The 23,672-nt window shown below is 38.3% G+C and overlaps 1 protein-coding gene across 3 annotated transcripts in view; it reads left to right on the forward strand.

Moving 5' to 3' along the window:
* The window catches only part of ARHGAP15 (Rho GTPase activating protein 15), a 441,049-nt gene that overhangs the window by 252,236 nt on the left and 165,141 nt on the right, over positions 1–23,672 (forward strand). For all 3 annotated transcript variants that reach the window (XM_007057477.4, XM_037912146.2, XM_037912147.2), the window contains exons 9-10: positions 9,719–9,841; positions 21,122–21,220. In XM_007057477.4, the coding sequence (XP_007057539.1) occupies positions 9,719–9,841; positions 21,122–21,220 (222 nt within the window). The remainder of the gene's footprint in view (positions 1–9,718; positions 9,842–21,121; positions 21,221–23,672) is intronic.

Consider the following 23,672-nt stretch of genomic DNA (forward strand, 5'->3'; position numbering starts at 1 on the left):
AGTACTCAAATATACTGTATTTGGCAGGAATTAATCATAGGTAAACCCTTGGGATTTTGTATAAATGTTTTGTAAATTGAGAGTGAAATAAAAGTCATTGGGAGGAAGGTAGGATCATATTGTCTAGTGTGGGGATATAGGGGTAAACCATGTCAATAAAATCATTCAGCCATACAGGGAAATTTAGAAAATGTTAAACCTGTTCCTTTCTGGGTCATACAGGCCTTGTCCAAAGCATTGCTCCTCAAAAATTAGACTGCTGGAAATGTACTGTCTGGTTGCAGGGTTTGTATTTAATATTCTCTCACCACATTCACACAAAGTAATCACACATGCAATCATGGTCCTAATTCTGAAAGGATCTGTGTCTTTTCTGGTTCATTTAACTGCATCTGCACCATGTTTCTGGATAAAGGTTTTGGAAACCTTTCCCCCCTGAAATTTCAAGCCTGATCCACCATACTTACCTGATGCCTAATCTGTAAACTACCAAAACAGACCAGATGGCCACTCTTGGTGGCTCTGTTTTCTGGGAGACTCCCATATACTGTCCAAGTGTAAGATCTGCATTTAAAGGCAGATCTCAAAAATAGAGAAATAAAGTTTAAATTGTTGATGAAGGAGCAAGCCCAAAGACCAGCCTCCAGTACCGGCTTAGAGAATCCTGCATACATTGGCCTCCAAGCACTCTTAGGCTATGTCTGTACTACACCCACTGACAGCGGCTTATAGAGCATGTGCACACACTAATGAAAAAAAGCTGTGTCCACGCTGTAACATGTAACTACATGTATCAGTGAAAAGCTCTGTCGGGGGGAAGCTGTGGGGAAATCTCCACTGCTTCTCCCTGCCAGAGATTTTTCCTGCTTCCAAACTCTTTCCTGGGTGCAGGATGGGCAGCTGGAAAATTCTGCTGTGAGAAAACACTCCAGCAATGGGGATCTAGTAGAGCCTTTCTCTGCTACCACTTTCTCCCTATATTGGTACATCTGAGTCTGGACATCCTCATTCAAAGCGTTCAGTACCCACAGCACTGGTACACTCCGTATGGGTTCCTATCTTGGTACCGATGATGGTCTCTACAGAATCACATTCAACTTCTGCTCATGTACCATCAGTACTGCGGGAGTTTAGACATTCTAGGGATCATTTTGTTTCAGACAAGCTGGAGTCTTCATTACTTAGCAGTACCATTCGCTTGTCCATCCCGAGATCTTCCGGGTCACCAACTCTGCATTTCTCATCAAGACCTCCTACTATTCAGGGTGAACAATTATCACCTCCCCTGAAAGTTGTTGAGGATGAGTCTTCTGACTCTCATATTTTCTGTTCAGGGATCCCCTTTCTGCAGTACAAGATACTACTCTTTATACTGAGAGAAAGACAGGTGGGGAAAGACAATCTTGACTCCCATCCAGTTACTGTGACCAATGATCGATCCCTACTCCTATGCTCTATGTGCCCCCACAGTGGCCTTCTTGGGATCTCTGGGGTCTATATAATCAGCCATTGGTAAGGGTCCTGAGTGCCTCTTCTAGGGATCCTAAGGAGAGTCATTTTCCTGAACCATCACTCCCCTCTCATCAACCTGACAAAGAGGTAACACTCTATACAAACATTTCTTCATTATCTCCAGATGACGCTGTAATGCCTCTAGCACCCTCAAGGGAAGATGATTTTAGATCGTTTCAGGAGCTAATGAAGCACATATCAGGTGCTCTTCAAATTCCTTCGGAGGATATTCAGGCCTCTCAGCATAACTCCTAGACATTTTATATAGTACAGCTTCTGCGTGTGTGGCCCTTTCTGTGAATGAGGCTTCATTGAGCCTGCTAAGGCTATCTGGCAGACTCCAGTTAAGCACCTTCCACCTGTATATTATGTTCCAGCCAAATACTCAGAATTTCTGTTTTCACACCTGTCACAGAATTCCTTGGTGGTAGAAGCAATTAATAAGCCTGGTAGACAATACCGTACAAAGTCTACCCCTTTCAACAAAGATCAGAAATTACGCCATCTATCCAATCACAAGAATTACTCCTCAGTGACTTTACAATTCAGAATTGCTAATCAACAGTGTTGATGTCAGGGTATGACTTTATTAATTACAATAAGTTTAACAGCTTTATTAAACATTTACCAGAGAAGCACCACAAGCAATTTAAGGCCTTCATAACTGTATGTGAACTTTGAGCAAGAACATCATTGCTGGCCTCCTTATAGGAAGCCGATGCTGTAGCCTGGTCCGTGATTTGTGATGTGATGACAATCTTGTCTCCTGTTGCCAGGCTTCCCTAGAGACGTATAGAGTGCACTTAAGATCCTTAAGTGACAGCCTTACCATGGAGCCCCAGCCACCCCAAGTCCCAGCTTCCCTAGGTCCAGCCTCAACCCCAGCAGGCTTCCCGAAAGAGAAGCAGCCCTGCCTGGGCTGAGCCAACTAGCGGTAAGCAGGAGGGGGCCTTGGGGAGGAGTGTGGGTGGAGCCACATGGGGCTGTTTGGGGAGGCAGAGTCTTCCCCAGCCTATTATATGTGTTGTCTGTGCCCTTGTGTACTTCCAGTCTATCTTGCCACCCAGGAAAGCTTGTCTTTGTCACAGATGGTCCCTTACATCAAAAATCACAACAATATTCAGGTTACTCCCAGTTCCAAAGGACTAGTCACTTACCCCAAGTCACTGCACCTTAGATCCTACACAAAGACAATGCTTGTAGCCAATCCTATAATAAATTAAAGATTTATTAACTATGAAAAAGAAATGAAAGTTATTTATAAGATTAAACAGGTAAACATACACACATACAAGTTATAGTCTTAGGTTTCAAAAGATGATTGAAGCTGCTGTAATATGCAAGCTCTCTATGTCCCTAAGGGCCAACCTTGACTAAGCAGCTGTGAATCCCTTGCTTGTGCTTAGAAATCTTGCCCTTTCAAAGTCCAAGCAGCACAGAGATCCATTTTCTTCTTGTCAGGGATTTTTATTCCCTTCTGACAGAGTTCAAGCTGATGGCATGAGTCCACATGCACGTCTCCTCTTCATGGGTGTGGAGGGGGAGAAATTAACAAAGTCTTTGTTTTTTGATATTTCACAATGGCTCGTTTGCTTTCAATGAACCTCCTTGGTGGACAGGACATAACATCTTCCGTAGGAAGCCATCATTTTACATTAATTAATGTAATGTATTAATTAATTAATGTCCTGTTTGATGACTTACACAGTTACAGAGGTTTATGATTAGGGTTGTCAATTAATCACAGTTAATTCACGTGATTAACTAAAAAAATTAATCGCGATTAAAAAAATTAATCATGATTCATCGCAGTTTTAATCGCACTTTAAACAATAGAATACCAATTGAAATGTATTAACTACTTTTGGATGCTTTTTACATTTTCAAATATATTGATTTAAATTACAACACAGAATACAAAGTGTACAGTGCTCACTTTATATTATTTTTATTACAAATATTTGCACTATAAAAATGATAAACAAAAGAAATAGTATTTTTCAGTTCACCTCATACAAGTACCATAATGCAATCTCTTTATCGTGAAAGTGCAACCTCTCCTTATCCTTTTGCTGCTGGAATGTAGTGTCCTGATCTCATTTTTGGCAAGGGAAAATTTAGGATGATATTTTGCCTTCTGTAATTTTCACCTACACATTCTGTAAAGGTTTCCTTGCCCAGCACAGACAAGCATTCATTCCCCTTTCCTCTCTCAAAAACTATTTGTGTTTCCAGTGGGAATAATCTGTGCAGGGAGAGATGGGAAATAATACTCACACGGGTCTTTACTGGTTGGATCATGTTGTTTTTGAAGCATGTATGTGAAGTGCACTTTAAACAATGCTCCAGAATTTGTTCCATCATATGTCAGAATAGCCAATATAATGGTACCAACTGAAATACCTATTTAAAATGAGTGTTGGAGGTGTATGGAATGGTAAACTGTATTATACTGTTCAGCCACTAGGTGGCACTGTGCGTAAAAGACCTTATTTAAATGAGCTTCAGCCCGATCTGGAAGAGCAGGGAAGGATCTTATGCTGAACATATCTGATGTGTAAGCAGGCTCTGTGATTAGTCCATATCTGGTACACAAGATCATGATATGGTATCAAGAGTAAACTAAGAATAGAAACAGAAGGAACATAGCAACTAAGATTGGAAACAGAAGGAATATAGCAACTAAGGTTGAAAACAAAAGGAACAGCAACAAAGCTTGCAGACAGAGGGAGTAAAGCAACAAAGGTTGCAGGATCTCATCAACTTGCCACTCTTCAAAGCCCAGAGAACTCCAGCTTTGACAAACCTTCACAATGGACAGACTGGAAACAATATTTTGCAAGATTTCACATTGCAAATAAATTTCACAAAGAAAGTGGAGATATACAGGTATCTTCTTTAATATATGCTATGGGGAAGCAAGCAGAGCATACCTTTAAATCTTTTGACTTTCCTGAAGACAGTCACAAAGATTACTATAAAAGGCTGTTTGATGCATACTTTATACCCCCAGAGAAATGTGGTTTATGAAAGAGCAAGCGGTCACCAGAGAACGAGTGGGAAATGTTGCATATTTCACAAAAGCGCTGCAAGCATTGGCTAAAAACTGACTTACGGAATGCAAAAAGAGAAATCAGACAGGCTGGTTATTGAATTAACAGGCAAAAACCTTTCACAGTAGTTGAGAGATTTAACCATATATATAGATAGCAAAGACATCAGAATTAGTCAAACAATAGAACAAAAATGAGGAGCAACTTGAAAAATCTGAAACTAACTGAGAAGCTACAAACAGAAACTCGAGTGTTAAAAGTCATTACCATAAAATCCCGAGGCAAGGAGAGAGAACTCCTAGGCTAAGGGCTTGTCTTCACTATTGCACTAAATTGGCGTAGTTATTAATGAAGTGGCATCAATTTAGTGGGTCTGGTGAAGACGCACTAAGTTGATGGGAGAGCGCTCTCCCGTCAACTTCAGTACTCCACCTCAACGAGCATCTCCCATTGACATAATGACATAGCACAGTGTAGATGCCACTTTAAGTTGATGTAAGTTACATAGACTTAAGTTACATAACATATGTAACTTAACTAGTGTAACTTAGATCAACTTACAGTGATAGTGTAGACAATGCCTAAGAGGGACAAATTCTAGCCTACATGCGCAAGGTGTGAAAAAAGTAACATCCCAAGATAAGATGCATGTCCAGGCTGAGGCACTCGGTGTAATGAATGCATGAAATATGGACATTTTGCAGCTGTTTGCCTCACCTAAGCAGGCAGGCAGTTGACTCATATTACAGACAATCAAGAACCATTGTTTCTGGGGTCTATCACTTGTGATGACATAGAACCTGCCTGGTGACTGAAATTGAATATTCACAGAAAGACTATTGACTTTAAAATGAACTCAAGAGCTGACATCACAGTCATCTCAGGAGGCACCTACAATCACCTTCAATCCATCCCATAGCTGAAGTCACCTGACACAGCTCTGACTAGCTCTGCAGGTATTTTGAACTGCATGGGCCACTTCACCATAGAAACAACTTAGAAAGACAAAGCTATGCATTCACAGAATCATAGAATATCAGGGTTGGAAGGGACCTCAGGAGGTCATCTAGTCCAACCCCCTGCTCAAAGTTCATTCAGAGTTCATGTGAACAAAGGATCAAAGACCAACAGCTTCTCAACTGCAGCACAGTAGCCATGATGGGCTTAGTGAGAAAGGTGGAGGAACTCTGTCGAGGATTTGATTATATTGGATTTTTGAAAGGAGATCCAGTACAAATCAACTTCAGAGATGATGCTGAACAATACAGTATACAAACACCTCTATCAGACAGACCTTGGAAGAGATTAGCTGCAAATTTATACCAATTCAGAGGACATCATTACCTCGTTGTAATGGGCTATTTTTCCAGTCATACAGAAATATCGTGTATTTGAAATACCTAACGTGTTGCAGTGTTATCAAGAAACTGAAGTGCACTTTTTCTGACATCAGTATTCCAGAACAACCAATGATGGACAATGGACCACAATTCACTGCAGTAGAATTTAAGTCATTCCTAACGAAGTATGATTTTGATCATATTACTGGCAGTCCATAAGTGAATGGAGAGGCTGAGATAGCTATATAGACAGCCAAGAAAATCTTACAGCAGGAAGATCCTTTCATCACTCTTCTGAGTTACAGATCAACACTGACAGCAGCTACTGGATGTAGTCCAGCACAACTCCTGTTGGGAAGACAACTCAGAACTTCTGTTCCAGCTTTGGAAAAGAACCTATCTCCAAAGTGGCCAAACATAGAGAGAGTAGCTAAAATTGATAAAAAGGGTAAAAGAGCTTAGGAACACTTTTACAACAGATGCCAGTCAGTTAGAGAACTGCCAGGTCTAGAACCTGGTGATCGTGTTCATATATTGGATGGAGAAAAAGGATGGACAACTCCAGCTGCCATAAAGAAAAAGAATTCAGCGCCCAGATCATATGTAAGTGAGACCGACCATGGGGAGTTCAACAGAAACTGTTGACATATATACAGTTTGTTTCTTAGAAAGAACAATCAACAGAGCAGCCTCTACAGATGGCAGATGCAGAACAAGAAGAAGAAGACTCAAAGATTCCAAACTGACTGCAGACAGTCATTTTAACTAATGGACAGATAGATGGCCAAGTTGTTACATACAGTTGGTAGTTAATTTGTTTGAGTTTGCCAACTTCCATTAATGGAAGATCTTCGCTAGTCACACCAGTAGTCTGAAATTTGAAAAAGTAAAGTACTATACAAAACTGTTTGTTATAATCTTTCTGTTGTATAACTACACTTTTTCATTTGGAAACAACATCTAGGTCTCTTTGCATTTCCAAATATAAAACAAAGCCATTATTACATGGGGATACCACGAGAGCAGTGGTTTGGCAGGAAAAAATATATTTCTAAACAAGATCCCAGCAAGAGTATTTCTAGCCAGTGCTCAATTCTGGATCATATTACCCAAACCCTTGAATTTCTGGGAGGTTTCCCTCTGGTGACTTGCATGTCTGGTGACTTACCAGCATAATATAAGAAACTCATCAAAATTGGCTTTGCTGTTGTTTTTCTCCATGCTATATATAATCTGACATGGAATATACAAAAAGTGTCTATGACAATAATGATTTCTACCTCTAGATGTAGTTTTAACACCATAGTTGCTGTTTTAGGTATAAAACTACAGAGCTGGAATAAAACATCTTTCTGTGCATAAGGATTATTTACCCCACAAATTGAATTGTAGATCCCCTATCAAACTGTTCTTCAATGTGAACCACATTGGGATCTGTTAAATCATCTTAACAAATTTGGTGTTAGTCAGAGGTAATACTGAAGTGCAAGCAGGCGTTGTGTGAATTATAATTTATAAGGATTTCTGCAGACAGAGAAATGTGGCAGGCATAAAGTAACTGAGTGGTTTTACTTGTGCCATATTTGACATGGGGAGGCTGCACCCTGGGAGCAAGGAAAGAAAAAATGAACTACTATGGAGAGAATGAACTTAAGCCACATAGCCACAGTCAGAAAGCTAAATACAATTTACGTTACTGTTTCAAAGTACCCTTAAGATGCAGAACTGGAAGCATCCATTTGTTATTCTTTTTATAGCAAGGCTGAGTGACTTGGAATTTTAGCCTATCCTTGCCAAGGATTGCCTAATTTGAACAAAAAGTTCTAAAATATAAAGTGAACAAAAGAGTCAACCAATTGAACACTAATCTTTATATTCTATGATGCATCGCCCTAAGAATGCTACCGTTAAAAATGTGAAGTCTATTTTTTATAAATGATGGATTATTGTACCAAACTGTGTATTTTCCAATAAAGTGTTGTTTTATTTGTCCTGTGTGATTACTAGTTTGTGGAAGTATGTGTGGGGTCATTTTAGTGCTGTGGGAAAATTGAACACTCTTCAGTTAAAATCAGTAGTGAAATCAGAAGCAAACTATGCTCCGATTATCACAGGCATGTGTTTAAATGTTGCTTTCCTTAATTGGTTATGGTTATATTTACTTAAAATGAACAATTTGGCAAGTTTTGCTCCCTTGACAACAGCAAAGTGTAAACCGTTTTATAAGGTTGGCTGTTAAAATCAGATTTGTAATATAGACCACATTATTCCAGGATTTTGTACTGTTCTTTAAGAGGACCCTTTTTATCATCACTGTTTTATACTTGTGCACCTTTTAGCGTTCTGTTTTTATTTATAACTAATGTGAAACTGCTTGCTACAAAACCCAGCACAATCTATATCATGATTTCCCTCTATAATGTTTTTCTCAGATCCTTCTAGGGAGAACAGCTGCATCTTGGGGGGAGATTTCATGTGGGGGGAGGATTGTACTTCTATAACCATGCTGTCATAGAAGTTATGAAAGGAGAGGGGCCCTGAATGCTCCATAGAAGCTCTGCCACTGGAAGGCTGAATCTTCTCTCTTAGAGGAGCACAGAGAGGGAACTGTAAACTTGTGGATCTCCTCTTCTCCATGAAGAATTGCGGACCAGCTACCTTTCCGGTGAGCAATTCTGCGAGAAGGTGCTCTCTGCAGTCAAAGGTCCATGAAAAGGAATGAGATGGAGACTGAGTGGGCCAGGAGACAGATATCATCCCCCTCCAGCCCTGGAGATCTTACTGGAAAAGATTGTATAGCATCTTGCTATATAACCTTTTGTTCACAGCCCTCCAAGTGACTTAGGGACTGCCAGAGCCAGGGCCAGGGAAACTGGAAAAGCCTCATGAGGGGCAAAAAATGGATATTTCTGGCCTCCCACAGATCTAGGATGTGTGAGGCTGGGGAATCCTCACAGAGATTTTCTTACATAGAATCCCTACTTACTGCTTTAAACACAGGATGGAACAATATAAACATGGAGACGTGCTGAATGCTGAAGTAGGGAATATTCTGGGGTACTGGGGATGCCTCTTGCCATCGGTATTGCCCATTTAGGGGGCTGTGAGAGTTCTCTGTGGACACCGCAGAAGACAAGAAGTTATAGCTGACTTGCATCATCATGGGTTGCTCCTGTGGACTCTCAGGAAGTGGGACTCACATCTTGCTGGCATAAGCCATAAGAGAACTTAGCCCAAAGGTTTCTCAGTGCAGTAAATACCTAAATACAATAAAATGTAGTAGTTAGAATTGGAACACTTTTTCTTCCATAAATTAATGCATCTTGCATATGTTTCTTACCATTAAGCCATGCTTTCTACAACTGTATTAACAATAATGGGATGCCTAATCTGACTTGGCAAGGGGATTCAGACCATCACCAGTGCTGTGATCAACCCACCCCTTCTCATAAAAATAGTATCCCGCTAATAACATATAGCACACTTCCAACTGGAACTTTCAGTTGAATAATCATCCATGTGAAACTCTTGGGATTCATGAACATTTCACAAGTAAACTGGTGGCCATCCAAATATTTATGAACAATAAATAATATGACTCCATGAATAATACTGAGTGAACGCATCATGTTTTTTCACACAAATATTAATCAAACTCTTTGTACTATCCAACCAGCTATACTGCTGACCTACTGTCTGATTTCTCAAGGGTGGACATGGCCATTGTTTTCCAAGAAAATTTGCACGAAGTACTACTAGTTTTAAAAATGTAGCTTTACTAGAAATGTAGCTTTTCTTTTCTTTTTTCTCCAGTTTTCAGACTGAACTACAGTGCCTCTGATACAAATGACAGAAATCGAGTCAAAAGCAGATTAAAGAAGTTTATCAACCGAAGACCCTCGCTGAAAACATTGCAAGAAAAGGGACTTATTAAAGGTGTGTTTTCTCTTATCTATTTTTCTGAGTAAAAACTGAAAGTTCATTAATGAGTGTTCCTATTTCACAATATTTTCATTCCTGTCACCAATTAAATGCATAGGACTATTTGGATTTTGCAGGCATTTCTTGTTAGATATTTTTTTCTGCTGTGTATCAGAGAACTCATTCAGTTTCGTAAGAATTTAGCTTTTCTGACTAAAACAACATGTAGCTAAATTGTATTGCTTGGCTTCTTCAGTTGCTATTTTGGTGTGCATATTCTAGACACCCTCACACTTCACACAATTGTACACCATCTACATTGTAAAGAAGCATGCTATACACTTTCATTGTCTAACCAATATATCTAGTTCTTCGTAAGATAAAATTTTATAGATAGATAGATAGATAGATAGATAGATATAGTGTGTGTGTATTAGATGTTCTAGTTTTTTAAAATATATATATTTTATATATAATAATAGAGAAAAAACACTGTTACCTTTTGTTAGCTGATCTCAGGAATGCTGTTTTCCAAAGTGTAGGTACTGTTATTTTGTAACTGCTGGTATTCTGACCACTAGTAGTCAAGCAAGACCATATATTCAAATATCTTCTGGAATTGTGCTTGAAAAATTTGCACACTCACCAATTAGTATGTGCAAAAACTACAACTGTATATGCAGACTGGCTAGATATGTGTTCTTTGCCACAATGCCTTGGCACCCCTTGGGTGCCAGCAATTCTGAGCCAGCAGCGGTCAGTTAGCAGTCAACAGCTTTAGGGGTTAAACCTACCACCTTTGCCCAAGATCAAGGTGGTGGCAGAAAGCTGCTTTCACCCAGCCCTCCACAGTGCTCAGAGCAATCTGTGGGATCACCTCAGGATCTGACCCTTACTCTCTAAAATATTATGGGTCAGATTTTCACAGTTAGGCACACACAAACATGTGCACATAAATTCTTGATTATTTTGGGAGAGATTTTTAAAAGTGCCTAAAGGATTGACGAGCACAACTTGCACTGAAAGTCAATGAGACTTGTGATTCTAGATCCCTTAGACACTTCTGAAAATCTTCCCCCACATATACATCAGGTATTTGCAAACATAAATTAGTCTCATGCACATTTATGTGTGCAGTTGTGTGCCTAACTTTCAGAATCTATCCCTAATTGACTATTGTACCTCATTATAATATGTAAGGGGTTTGGATGCCACTTTACTGCACAATTTGGGTCGAGGGTGGGATCTGAGTGCATCATTTTAGTTCGTTTCAATTATTACAGTATCAGAGTAGAAGCTTGTGTTGTAATTTATAGTCTTTTAATTTCTGTATTTAAGGGTGGTTATTTGCAGTTTAATAAAGTGTAGCTGATGAATCTCCTGTGGTGTCACACAGGGATCAGATGTGATCCCTACTAACAAATCCAGATTCATTAGGATAACTCAAATCCATCCTCTAATGTGTCTCTGTAGGAAAACCAGATGCATTTGTTTTCAGATATAGTTGCATTAGACTCCTGATTCACTAACACAGCCTGGTTCTAATTGGGATGTTCTTATATGGAAAACCCAGATGCATTATGTTCTGCCATAGTGAGTCAGGATCTGCATTCCGTAGCAGAGTTTTAATAATAAACTAATGTAACTGTACAGAAAACATGTTAGTTTTCTTCCAAGAAGATTCATTAGGATTAGGTTCTGGCCATGCAAATGAGTCAGGATTCGTTAGCAGGGCTTAATTCCAATCTACAGTAAGTCTATGTGAAATGCTCATTTGATAAGGTTCCTTCATTGTCTTCAGTGGAGTTTATCCCTTAATCTGTTATAATGTTATGAAAATGCAGTTGCAGTGCTTACACATAGACCACTTTTAAGTGTTAATTTTTAGGCTTATATTACAATATTTTAAATAGCAAATTGCAACTATCCAGATTAAAAATAAAGGGTTTACAAATTTCATGTTTTAAAATGTATCTATTTTTTCCCTAAAGGTGAATTAAATGGCTTCAGAAACATCGCAAAACTGTTTATTTCCCCTATTCTGGGGGTTGGGGGGGGGAGAATGTTGACCAATTTTTACAAGAAATTCCTCCAACTCTGAGAACATACATAGTAACTTTAATTCCAGAGGGGAATACTTCTGTCAGAATTATAAATCCCTTAAAATAATTAATACTTTCAATAAAAGTACATCTATTGCCTTGCAGGACATCACAGTGCCAAACTTATAACAAAAGCTGTTCTATGGGCTAGTGACGAATTGATATAAATATCTGTAAAGCATGTGGTGATAATTACACCAAAGCAGTGGCACCGTAGGTGCTATGAAAACCTTCACTTTTCATCAAGTGCCATTCATATTTGCCAGGGGCACTAGAAAGCTCTCAAATCTGTATTGATTTTTCACTTTGTGTGTCACACTGGAACCAAAACTCCAATAAATTTAACACGTAAATTATAGGCAAGAGTGAATACATTTTAAGGTGGTAAATTCACTTAAATGCAGTCCTCTTCTCTGTTTGTCACTGATGTGTGCACTCTTGGCCAGAGGACTCAACACATTTCTCAACAGTAGCCTAACTTGGGATATATATGCTTCAAAATTAAATTGTAGTTTTTTCTCTTGGGGTACTTTGATCCATCAATACAGAAATTAGAAAATCTGGAGATTATGTTATTATCACTTAACCCTTAACAAAACTTTGTTTTAAAGAAACATAACTAATACATGAAGGAGAGTGGCAGATTCACATGGAAATGTGATTTGCACATGTATTTTAAATATAAGGTTCATCAGACTCTGAAATGTGCAAGGTTATTTTTCTTGGTTTGCACTATCCCACTTACTTTCAGTGTCATCTAATTATCTGGGCACTAAGGGCCAGATTTTGAAATATATTTAGGTCCATGAAGATGCAGATGGGCATTTAATGGGATTTTCAAAAGCACGTAGGCGACTGACTCAATGGAACATAGGCATCTAGACATTTTTGAAAACCCCTCTAGGCCTCTCTCTGTATCTTTAGGCACCCTATAACTTTTGAAAAACTGGGCCTACATATCTTTCTGTGTAGAAGTATATCATTTCTTATGGAAACCTTAAACAATTAATGCCATTAAAATGATATGGACCCCAGTCCTACATACATGAATTACATTCCTTATGTGAGTCGTTAGTGTTTGTAAGACTAGACCATAATGATTTTATTATGCTGGAAGGCTGCGATATAATGCTACTTTATTTCTTGGCATTCAGAAGGATAACACATAAGAACCCAAAACTCAGAGAATGAAAGCAGGGTGCTCCTTAAGGCAGAGAGGCACAATCCACCACACCTTGCACTAGGCTTGCTCTTTGCAGATTGACTGCACAAGACCCAAATCACACAATTCCCTACAGAGCCTGCAAGCAGGACCAGGAATCCCCTCACACTTAAGTGATGGCCTGTAATTTCAACACAACTTCCACTACAAGACACCCTGCCTGCCACGTACACTGAATATATAGAAACTGCCTTTTTCAATGCCCCCCCCCCAACCCAATAATTGTAAAATTGCTGTTTTGATACTCATTTGAGTCTCTCTGCCTCTCTTTACCCCTATCTTACCCTCAACATTTAAGAGGGTGTAGAGAGGATACGTTTCTCAACTTAGGCTCTGATAAAAATTGTTAGCAAGCCAACTGTCCAAATTAAGTTGTAGCAGAGATAGATCAGCATTTATTTGACTTTGGAATGCACTGCACTGCATCTCATTAAAAGCTTTGTCTTCCCAAAAACCTGTAGGGATGGTACTACCGGGCCACCTACTCTTTTTTCCAGAATTAGAACAGTGATGTTCCATTTTTCCAATGGCACTAATATTTTTTCCAATGGTGCACTTGTGCTTGTGTTTTAATTAAAACATCAAAGAAATAGACACGCTAAGAGTTCTGTGAGGACTTGGCCATATTGCATACATACACACCAGAAATAATTAAGCAGTAACATTCTGAATGCAGCTATGATTCTGTGATCTTGTTTTAAATGTTCATTTTACAGCAGCATTGTCTCCCATTTTCTAGGTTTCTGCAGCTTAGAGTAAATAGCTCAGACTTGGACTGCACAAGCTGCATGTGAAGAGTATGTCTGTCAGGCTCCTGGCAGTGAGCTTGCAAACTTGAAGGGGCTTGTTCACCATAATGAGCAATTAATAGCAGCTGTAGTGATCATTTTATATCTTACAGTTTTGTTAGTGTCCATGCCATCCCCTTTTGGTGGATCATTTTATATCAGCATAGAACGCTGTCACAGATACCACCATCTTGAATAGAAAGTTTAATGCATAGATATCAAGGATGTGTAATGCAAACCATACTGCCAAACATATTATGAATATATTGCTCTTCTTTAAAATGCTTGTTGGTTTTTCATTCTACGGTATTGACTAACTGTCTGTATTTGATGCATGGTTTACCAGCCTGATGTAGACTTATGGTTAGAGCTTAACTTGTTAGTTCTGCTTTTGCAGCCAATTCAGAATAACTACAGATGCCCAAAATATTAAAATTGAATGCTCAAATGGACTCAGTGTGGGAGTTTCATTGGTTTTAAATTGATAACAGCTGAAAGAGTGAATGATTAAAGCTATATACGGGCATAGTATGCAGCTCCTTTGTTCAAGTTCTTGTGAACAGAGTCCACTGTATGAGAATTTCCTTTGTTACAATAAAAGATACTGCTGAATAATCATTAGTTAAAATTTTTAAATGAAGAAGAAGAGAATTTTAGGAGCTTATAGAGGGAATAATTCCTGAGAAGCTGGAATAAACTTAGAGAAGATGAAGTGGGTTTCCATTCAGAGGGGAACATTTAAATTTAAGTAGCATTCCATAAGGTGGTAATTGTGTCTATTGCCCAGGCATTTGAGTTAAATAAGTTGGATAGGAAACATAAACTATTATAACAAGACGTTAGAAGTGTTGTGTACATCTTTTTTTTTTTCAAATCATAAAAAGTGGAGTTCTGAAGTGCCCTAATACAGATAAATCAAACAAAACCCTCTTTTGCTTCCTTTATCCATTGGGAACAGTTATTGTTTTCATTATATGAAAAGATGTTCTGGTTACTTTCTTCTCTTACAGTGATTTAAAATATTTATAGATATTAAAGAAGAACATTTTTAAGAGCAATAATTTATTTTTTCAATAAGTGAGTTAAAAAAAGAAAAGAAATATCAAATTGTTGCCTACAAAAATTAACTCTTAGCACTTGTATAAAGTGTTTTCAAAACATTGTACAAGCATAAAAATATTGCACAAGCATATGAGTTATAAGAATCTACATACTGTGATGTAAGCATTACCATCTCCATTTTATAGACAAGGACATGGAAACTCAGAGAAATTAAGTGACTTGGATCAAAGTCATACAGTGTCAGGGGCAGAACTTGGTTTTCAGCTCAGGAGTTCTTGGCCTCCAGCTGCATATTCAGTCACTAAATAATCTTGCATTTCTAAAATAATACTTTTTAGAAGGAAGTAGATTGGTTTAAATGTTTACTGTAGCCTTTTTCATTGCTTAGCAACTGTAACAGTGGTGTGACAACTAGCCTCATGTTGCCCTTTTGCCTCTATGGTCCTTCAGTTGAAGGCAATAATAGTACTTAGCACCTGTTATCTAAGAAGGATGACAAAGTGTGTTTCAAAACATTAACTATAAGATAAGTAAATAGTGCTATATCCATTTTTACAGGTAGATAAACTGAGGTTAAGCAGTTTGCAGATTCAAGAATAAAATCCAAAGGTTAAATCCTAACCTCACTGAAATCTATGGTAGTTCTGACATTGACGTCAGTGGAGCCAGGATTTCACCTCTGGAATTCCAACTTCTCTGTTCCTTCCTCGAACCACCATTCACTAAACCAGTGTGGCTTTGTTTGTTTGTTTTTTCAAAGTATAACACTTATTGGAAATTGTGAAAGTAACTTGAGATTCCTGGATGCCAGACATGATGTACTTATAGTAGTTACGGTAACTTGCTGAACCGTAAAGAATTAATTGTTCCTCAGTTGTTGATACGTTGGCTATCTGTAGACAATGCAGTCCATTGCCCCTGTCATTTCTGACCTATCATTTTACAAACACCCTTGCCCCTCAAATGAGATACAGTTTTACATCTTTTTAATATAATTAGCATCAGAGAACATTCCATGTCATGTGAAGAATTTGACAGGTCTTCACTGAAATTTTAAAAACAATTAAGATGTCAAGGGAGGAAGTACTAGTACATTTTAATCATAAATCTCTGTATACATAATTACCACTGGAAGAAACGATAAACTTTTCATGAAGAAAACTTAACCTGTCCATTCTTTGTCACAAACATAACCCCGAAACATGTAACAGATCACTCACTAATATGTAATTGCCACACATGCACATGACCTTCTAGAGTGTATTTCTGTGACCCCAACCCTGCATTCCTTATGTACCCAGAAGTTTGACTAACTCAGTGGACTTTTGGGTTGTAAAAAACTGCAGAATACATATCAGTCTGCAGAATACATATATTTGGATGAGTTGAAATGGACCTTCCTTCATATATTGACTCAGGAAACCCAGAACTCCTTTCCCTGTATCATATGGCAAGCAGATACAGCAGGCTGCAATAATTTGGAGAAGCAGGTGGTCACTGCCTATTTCTTATTTCTAGTTCTATTCCTTTGGGGTTAAAATATTGCACATCATTGCTTCAAACTCCCTACTTAAAATGCACATTTTGAAAATCTAGTTCTTAGTAACTATGGCTTCAGACTCCTGGAGTTAGGCACCTAAATACCTTTGAGGATCTGGTTCTGTGTATCTGAGATGGTTTATATGTAGGCTTGGAAGGATTACATTTTTATCAGCAATGTCACCGTACACACACAAATGGACAAAAAAATATTTCCATCAATAATAATAGACATTTACAGATAGGCAAAGTAAGAGAAAAGCTGCTTGAGAACTTATCACAGTCAAAATCCAGTGATGTAGACTTTTGAATTGGCTTGTTACAAGTGGACTAGTGAATAAATAGTAAAATCAAGTATGGTATGTTGATTCAGGGATAATTACTTCATATATTTTGACATGTGATGTTGATTTTTATGTTTGAACGGTTTATACAGCTTTAACTTTTTGACTCTGTGTCTACCGTCATTACATAATTGTCTAACACTCCCATAATTTCCTGCAACTGTCAAAACTTAAATCAATAAAAATATTTTTAAAATAGAAATAAACATATATTATCTCTCAAAATTATTAAAAAATGAAAATAAATTCTACCTATTCTATTTATATAACTCCCACTACATTTTCCAAACACACAATTCATTCTAAAACTGTTCTGAGAATAAACACACAGATACACAGACACACACACACACAGAAAAAAATTATAATGATGTTTATTAATAATCATCTAGTGCAGAAATATGCTTTATAAAAAAATGAGGCCTGCACTTCAAAGAGTTTACAATCTAAATCTAAAAATTGCTCAGATGATAAGAGTTCCCTTTTTACATGAGAAGGTCCGTTTTGTTTTGTTTTTAATTTAAGTACTCCTATTTTAAAAATTTGAAATTAGTAGCACCTTAAATGTTAGAATTAAGTTAAAAAATACATACATAATAACATGTGTACATCACCAGGACCTGTCTATTTGCCAAGGATTTTGAAAAGCTCTGACCCAGGGAGAAGGGAGGCTTTCTGGCTATTTGAAGACATGGCAGAGTGGAATTCTTGGCAGAAGTTTTGGTTCTGAATCTTCGATGCTGGGGACCATTTTCCGGCCTGGGCCTGCACTCTCAGCATGTCTTGCCTTGCTTCCCTGCTCCCCTTTCCCAACTTGTTCCTCAAGCTGACGACCATAAACAGAGAAAAGGCAATTTATATTGCAAGGGTGAGAGTAACAACAAGGAGGCAAGAGCTGGTGACCCTATCAGGCAAACAGAGGTGCTGGAACTAGGGGCACTGGGAGTGCTACTGCACCTCTTGACTTGAAATGGTTTCTGTGATATACAGGGTTCATAGCTTGATTCAATGGCTCTCAGCACTCCCACTATAAAAATTGTTCCAGCACCCCCGAAGCTGGAAGATGAACAGGAAGCTTTTGGCCTGCTGTGAAGAAGGGCAGGACAAGTTGTGGACTACTTTATGGGAGGGGTGCAACTGAATTTTGGGTGAGGGTGGATATAGTTTTGGGGGAGGGAGACAATGCTCCTGTTCTGTGGGAGTGGGAGGAGCTGAGGTACCATAGATTAGTTTCCGAGGATCAGCCGTTTTAGTCTGTATCTGCAAAAAGAAAAGGAGGACTTGTGGCACCTTAGAGACTAACCAATTTATTTGAGCATAAGCTTTCGTGAGCTACAGCTCACTTCCTCAAATGCATTCAGTGGAAAATACAGTGGGGAGATTTATATACACAGAGAACATGAAACAATGGGTGTTACCATACACACTGTAACAAGAGCGATCAGGTAAGGTGCGCAATTACCAGCAGGAGAGTGGGGAGGGTGGGAACCTTTTGTAGTGATAATCAAGGTGGGCCATTTCCAGCAGTTGACAAGCATGTCTGAGGAACAGTGGGGGGTGGGGAAATAAACATGGGGAAATAGTTTTACTTTGTGTAATGACCTATCCACTTCCAGTCTTTATTCAAGCCTAAGTTAATTGTATACAGTTTGCAACTCAATTCCAATTCAGCAGTCTCTCATTGGAGTCTGTTTTTGAAGTTTTTTTGTTGAAGAATTGCCACTTTTAGGTCTGTAATCGAGTGACCAAAGAGATTGAAGTGTTCTCTGATTGGTTTTTGAGTGTTATAATTCTTGACGTCTGATTTGTGTCCATTGATTCTTTTACGTAGAGACTGTCCAGTTTGGCCAATGTACATGGCAGAGGGGCATTGCTGGCACATGATGGCATATATCACATTGGTAGATGTGCAGGTGAACGAGCCTCTGACAGTGTGGCTGATGTGATTAGGCCCTATGAGGGCGTCCCCTGAATAGATATGTGGACACAGTTGGCAACGGGCTTTGTTGCAAGGATAGGTTCCTGGATTAGTGGTTCTGTTGTGTGGTGTGTAGTTGCTGGTGAGTATTTGCTTCAAGTTGGGGGGCTGTCTGCAAGCAAGGACTGGCCTGTCTCCCAAGATCTGTGAGAGTGATGGGTCGTCCTTCAGGATAGGTTGTAGATCCTTGATGATGCGCTGGAGAGGTTTTAGTTGGAGGCTAAAGGTGATGGCTAGTGGCGTTCTGTTATTTTCTTTGTTGGGCCTGTCTAAATTAGGCTTGAATAAAGACTGGGAGTGGATGGGTCATTACACACAGTAAAACTATATCCCCATGTTTATTTCCCCACCCCCCACTGTTCCTCAGACATGCTTGTCAACTGCTGGAAATGGCCCACCTTGATTATCACTGCAAAAGGTTTTTCCCCCCCCGCTCTCCTGCTGGTAATAGCCCACCTCACCTAATCATTCTCGTTACAGTGTGTATGGTAACACCCATTGTTTCATGTTCTCTGTGTATATAAATCTCCCCACTGTATTTTCCACTGCATGCATCCGATGAAGTGAGCTGTAGCTCACGAAAGCTTATGCTCAAATAAATTTGTTAGTCTCTAAGATGCCACAAGTACTCCTTTTCTTTTTTTTATAGATTAGTTTGTTTGTCTTTAGTACCGCTGTGCAGAAAGTAAAGGATGACAATACTCATCCTTGGTGTTCTGGGAGTTACTATGGTGTGTTTTACGTGCTCTCCTAAGTTTCTAATGGTACTAAAAAATCTCAAGTACAGAAGTTTTATCAAAGCCCTTTGTACTAATTTTCAAAGTGTAGTACACTGTTGAAAAGGTATATGGAGACTGTCTCTTTGGGTAAATAATGATAATGCAGTCAGATTATTTGAACATTAAACTGCTCTTATTGAGTGATTTTCCTCATCTGCTTGATTCATTTTGATTCTAGATTACAAAATTCCCATTACTGAGTGCTCTTTTCATACTTTGTCAGAAAATATAGAGTGGAGATGAGGAAGATAAAGCTAACTTGTAATCTGAGATATTTAACCTGGTTATGCTGTGTTTCGAGATGAACATCCTATAACGGTCAAAAGTTTAAAAGCTTAAAAACTAAAAAGCAGCATTACCTAGTTAAACTCTAATTCAGTATGTAAACAGTGTGATTTACAAGTTCAGTCACTGAAGCCTATTTGCTATTCCCATCAAAAGTACATCATTTTTAAATACAAAAGTACAGAAACTGGGTTTTTGCCAACTGCCTTCTACACAAAAAAGAATACTAAGAGGAACAGAGCAGCAATTGACACTGGAAGTCAAAGCCATAACTACTAATAGTGTATTCCTAAATCCAGATGCACTAGACAAGATAAATTATCAAAATAGTTTCTTTACAAGGAAAACAAATAAAAAAGGCAAATGTAAGAAGAAAATATAACTTTGTTTAGTGTACAGTTGTTGCCCTTAAAAATTTTCCAGTGTTGCTGTTAGAATTACTTAACGTTACCATTGTGGTTCTTAAACTCTCCTGAACTTCACATAGGACATACTTAGGGTGAACTGTAAATACTGAAGTATTTGGTTATCTCAGGCAACTGAAAAGTTTTTCAGAGCAACCACTTATATACCCAATGTATGGAATTCACTGCTGCAGGACATGATGCAATCAAATACTGTGACTGGACTTTTTAAAAGGCTGGATAATTTTATGACCAATAATTACAGTAGAGATGGGATTAGGCATTGATTCTACAAGCTAGTATGCGCAATCGAACCCATGCACCAACATGGAGCTCCATTATGAGCAATAGGGCTCCATGTGGGTGGAGGGGTCTACTCGTATGTGAGCTTTCAGGATCAAGGACAGCATGATTTACTTTTGGATGTTTCAAATTTGAACCAGACAGAGATCTGGATTTCAGAAATGGCTCTTATCATAATGCTTTACTGAACCAAAATCCCACACCTTAACATTGGAAGGTTCAAAATACAAATCACAATTTTGTGGCTTGATTCTCTCTAATTTTCAGCAAATTATGTTTATAAGAGCAATTGTATCACAACTGGGGCATAAAGTAAAAACCTGCAGGAGTCAGGAAGGCTTTGGTACTTCTTTTATCTGTCTAACAAACACACAGGAGTAGATGGTTAATGCACAAGCCTCTGAAGAAGCAAAAAGCCCATTATTATCATTTATTTATTAGTTATTGTTTATCATGTTTTAATATATTTATCTTCTTTACTCTGTTTAGATCAAGTTTTTGGCTCCCATTTGCACTTAGTGTGTGAGCACGAAAATTCCACAGTCCCCCTATTTGTAAAACGGTGTATAGAAGCTGTTGAAAAAAGAGGTGGGTAACTTAATATTCAACACAATTTTTCATTCCTGCAGCCATATTTACAACTGATGCTCTAGCTTAACAACTCCACTTGTCTTGCCAGAGAAGCCATGCAGTTCAAATTATACTTTAGTGATTCACTCAACTATTACAGATTCTTTCTTTCTTTTTAATTTTTTACAATAGAGATATTAATAAAACAAATTAATGCTAATTAATGTCTCTATATTGTCTGTTTGACATATTGTTGATTCAATTGCAAACTTTTTGTGCGCAAGCCAATGCTAAAATATTCATAAAATGTCAGTAATTACAGTGCTAGAACCCTCATAACATTCATACTAAGATCCCTTGTGGTTGTTATGCCATTATATTTTTTGGTAAGTCCCCAATGTTACCTAACCAAAACAAATGCCAGTCTAACTTGTAAGTAATTTTAGAGTCTCTCTTACATTTTTTTTCCTCTTCTGCATTTTGGTGCCTGTTTTTATTGATGTTATTCAAAGCTATAGTACTGTCCCAGGGTTAGGATGCACTTTCATTTGTATTTTAAGAGTTTTTGTTTAATCATAAATAATCACAGCAAAATAAAATGTAATTAAGACATTTGATCTTTCTTCTTCTCTCATTGAAGGTCATTTTCATTGGAAGTATATACAGAATCCTAAAAATGTATTGTATAAAAATGTGAGACTTAATCACCATTTCTTACAAGTTTACAACTTGTTCCAGGGGTCATGGGAAAAGTATATCTTGCAAAAGATAGTTTTCAGAATAAAGATGGAACAACCCAGTGCTGTTGTTGTCTAGAATCTGAAAAAAAGAGAACCAGTGGAAAATAAAAAGATCTTTAGTTAACCACAAAGGAGAAAGCAATTTTAATTTAATGATTGTTAGCTGGATTTATGTGAAGGGTGCAATGAACTTGGCCTAGAGATTCAAACTCCTGGAAATTCATGATTTAATTAAGTAGAAAGGACAGCATTGGAAATACTGTTATTCCCAGAGTGGTAGGTGGACAGGAAGTGACAGAATAACAGAACGGAGGCAGTGTGCAGGGGGAGATAGTAGCAGTGTTTTTGGAAAGAAAGGAGCACAACCATCTGATAGGGGATAAGACAGGGAGAGAAATATAGAGGGAGGGAGGGAGAAAGTTTTACAGTGGGAGGAGGAGGAGGAGGAGCAAAAAAGAGAAGCAGATTGCAAAAGGGAAAAATGGAGATTAGAGAGAAAATCAATTTTATTTTTCAAAATTTGCATTATGAAAACCCCAAACCTTGTACAACTTGCCTAGTTTCATGTTCCAGTCTCAGCTCAGGCTCATCGAAAGGTGCACCTAGTGTTTGCGGATGTTTTGAGTAGCCTGGGAGTAACCCAGGAGGACGGAGGCCAAAGGTGCCTTTACACACCTTTGTGCCTCCCAGAATCCAGGCTACGGGGGTGGTGGTGTGGGGGGTAGTACAGCCCCAGTACAAGGCTCCCGGGCATCTGTAACTTATGGCATCCTTACCTAGGCTGCCTATGGACTGTTCTTCAGCCTAAAATATCCAGAGTGCAGAGCGCTCCAGCCATGAACCCTACAACACTGACCATCACTCCCTTACCTCTAAACCTTGATGGAAGAGTGACATAGGGCTGCTTACAGTGGCTCCATATTTCTTCACTTGAGGAGTTTCCCTAGGACCACAGAAGCCCCTTTACAACCCCTTTTCATGCCAGAGTGACGTAAAGGGGGCTGCAGCTGGGGCCAGAATCCTACCCAAAGACTTATACCATTAGTCATGATACTGGCTCTTGATGAATAAATAATAATTAAAATAGATGTATTTTACATATGCCTACAGGTGTCTGTCCTGTATCTTCTTATGCCAGACCCCGCTCTTGTGCAAACAAAATAAAAAGCGTTAAAAGTTAAAAAGAAAAAAGAAAGCTGGTATAAATCATTTGTGTGTTTCAGGTTCTCGCTATCCTAGTGTCCATTGCTAATGCTAAATTATAACAGAAAAATCCAAAGTATGTAAGATATCAGTATGGATATCAAATGAATTCATAAGGATTAATAGGAAAATGTGTTCACTGTTTCTACAGAGCAATTGATCCTTTAAAGCATTGCATTATTGTTCTTTGTTCATGTGCTTTTTTCATAATTGCTGTAACTTTAAGCAAGTATATCATTTTAGTTAATACAGTATGTAAATAAAAACTAATCTCAATGGTATGAGATAAAATTTCATTGTGCTATATTTACGAGTTTGTACTTGATATACATTTTTCTATTATCATTTTCTGGGATTAAGATCCTCGCATTTACTCATATTCTATTTACTCTAAGTGTTGTTTTTACTAAGTTCTGGCATAAACTATCTCAAAACAGCAGTAATTTATGTGAAGCTAAGTCCAATGTTTATGCAAGCTTCTGATGACATTTTATACTGGGGTTGGTATTAGGAAGCAGTATGTGGAG

This window comes from Chelonia mydas, chromosome 11 (assembly GCF_015237465.2).
Source record: "Chelonia mydas isolate rCheMyd1 chromosome 11, rCheMyd1.pri.v2, whole genome shotgun sequence".
NCBI classification, from domain to species: domain Eukaryota; kingdom Metazoa; phylum Chordata; order Testudines; family Cheloniidae; genus Chelonia; species Chelonia mydas.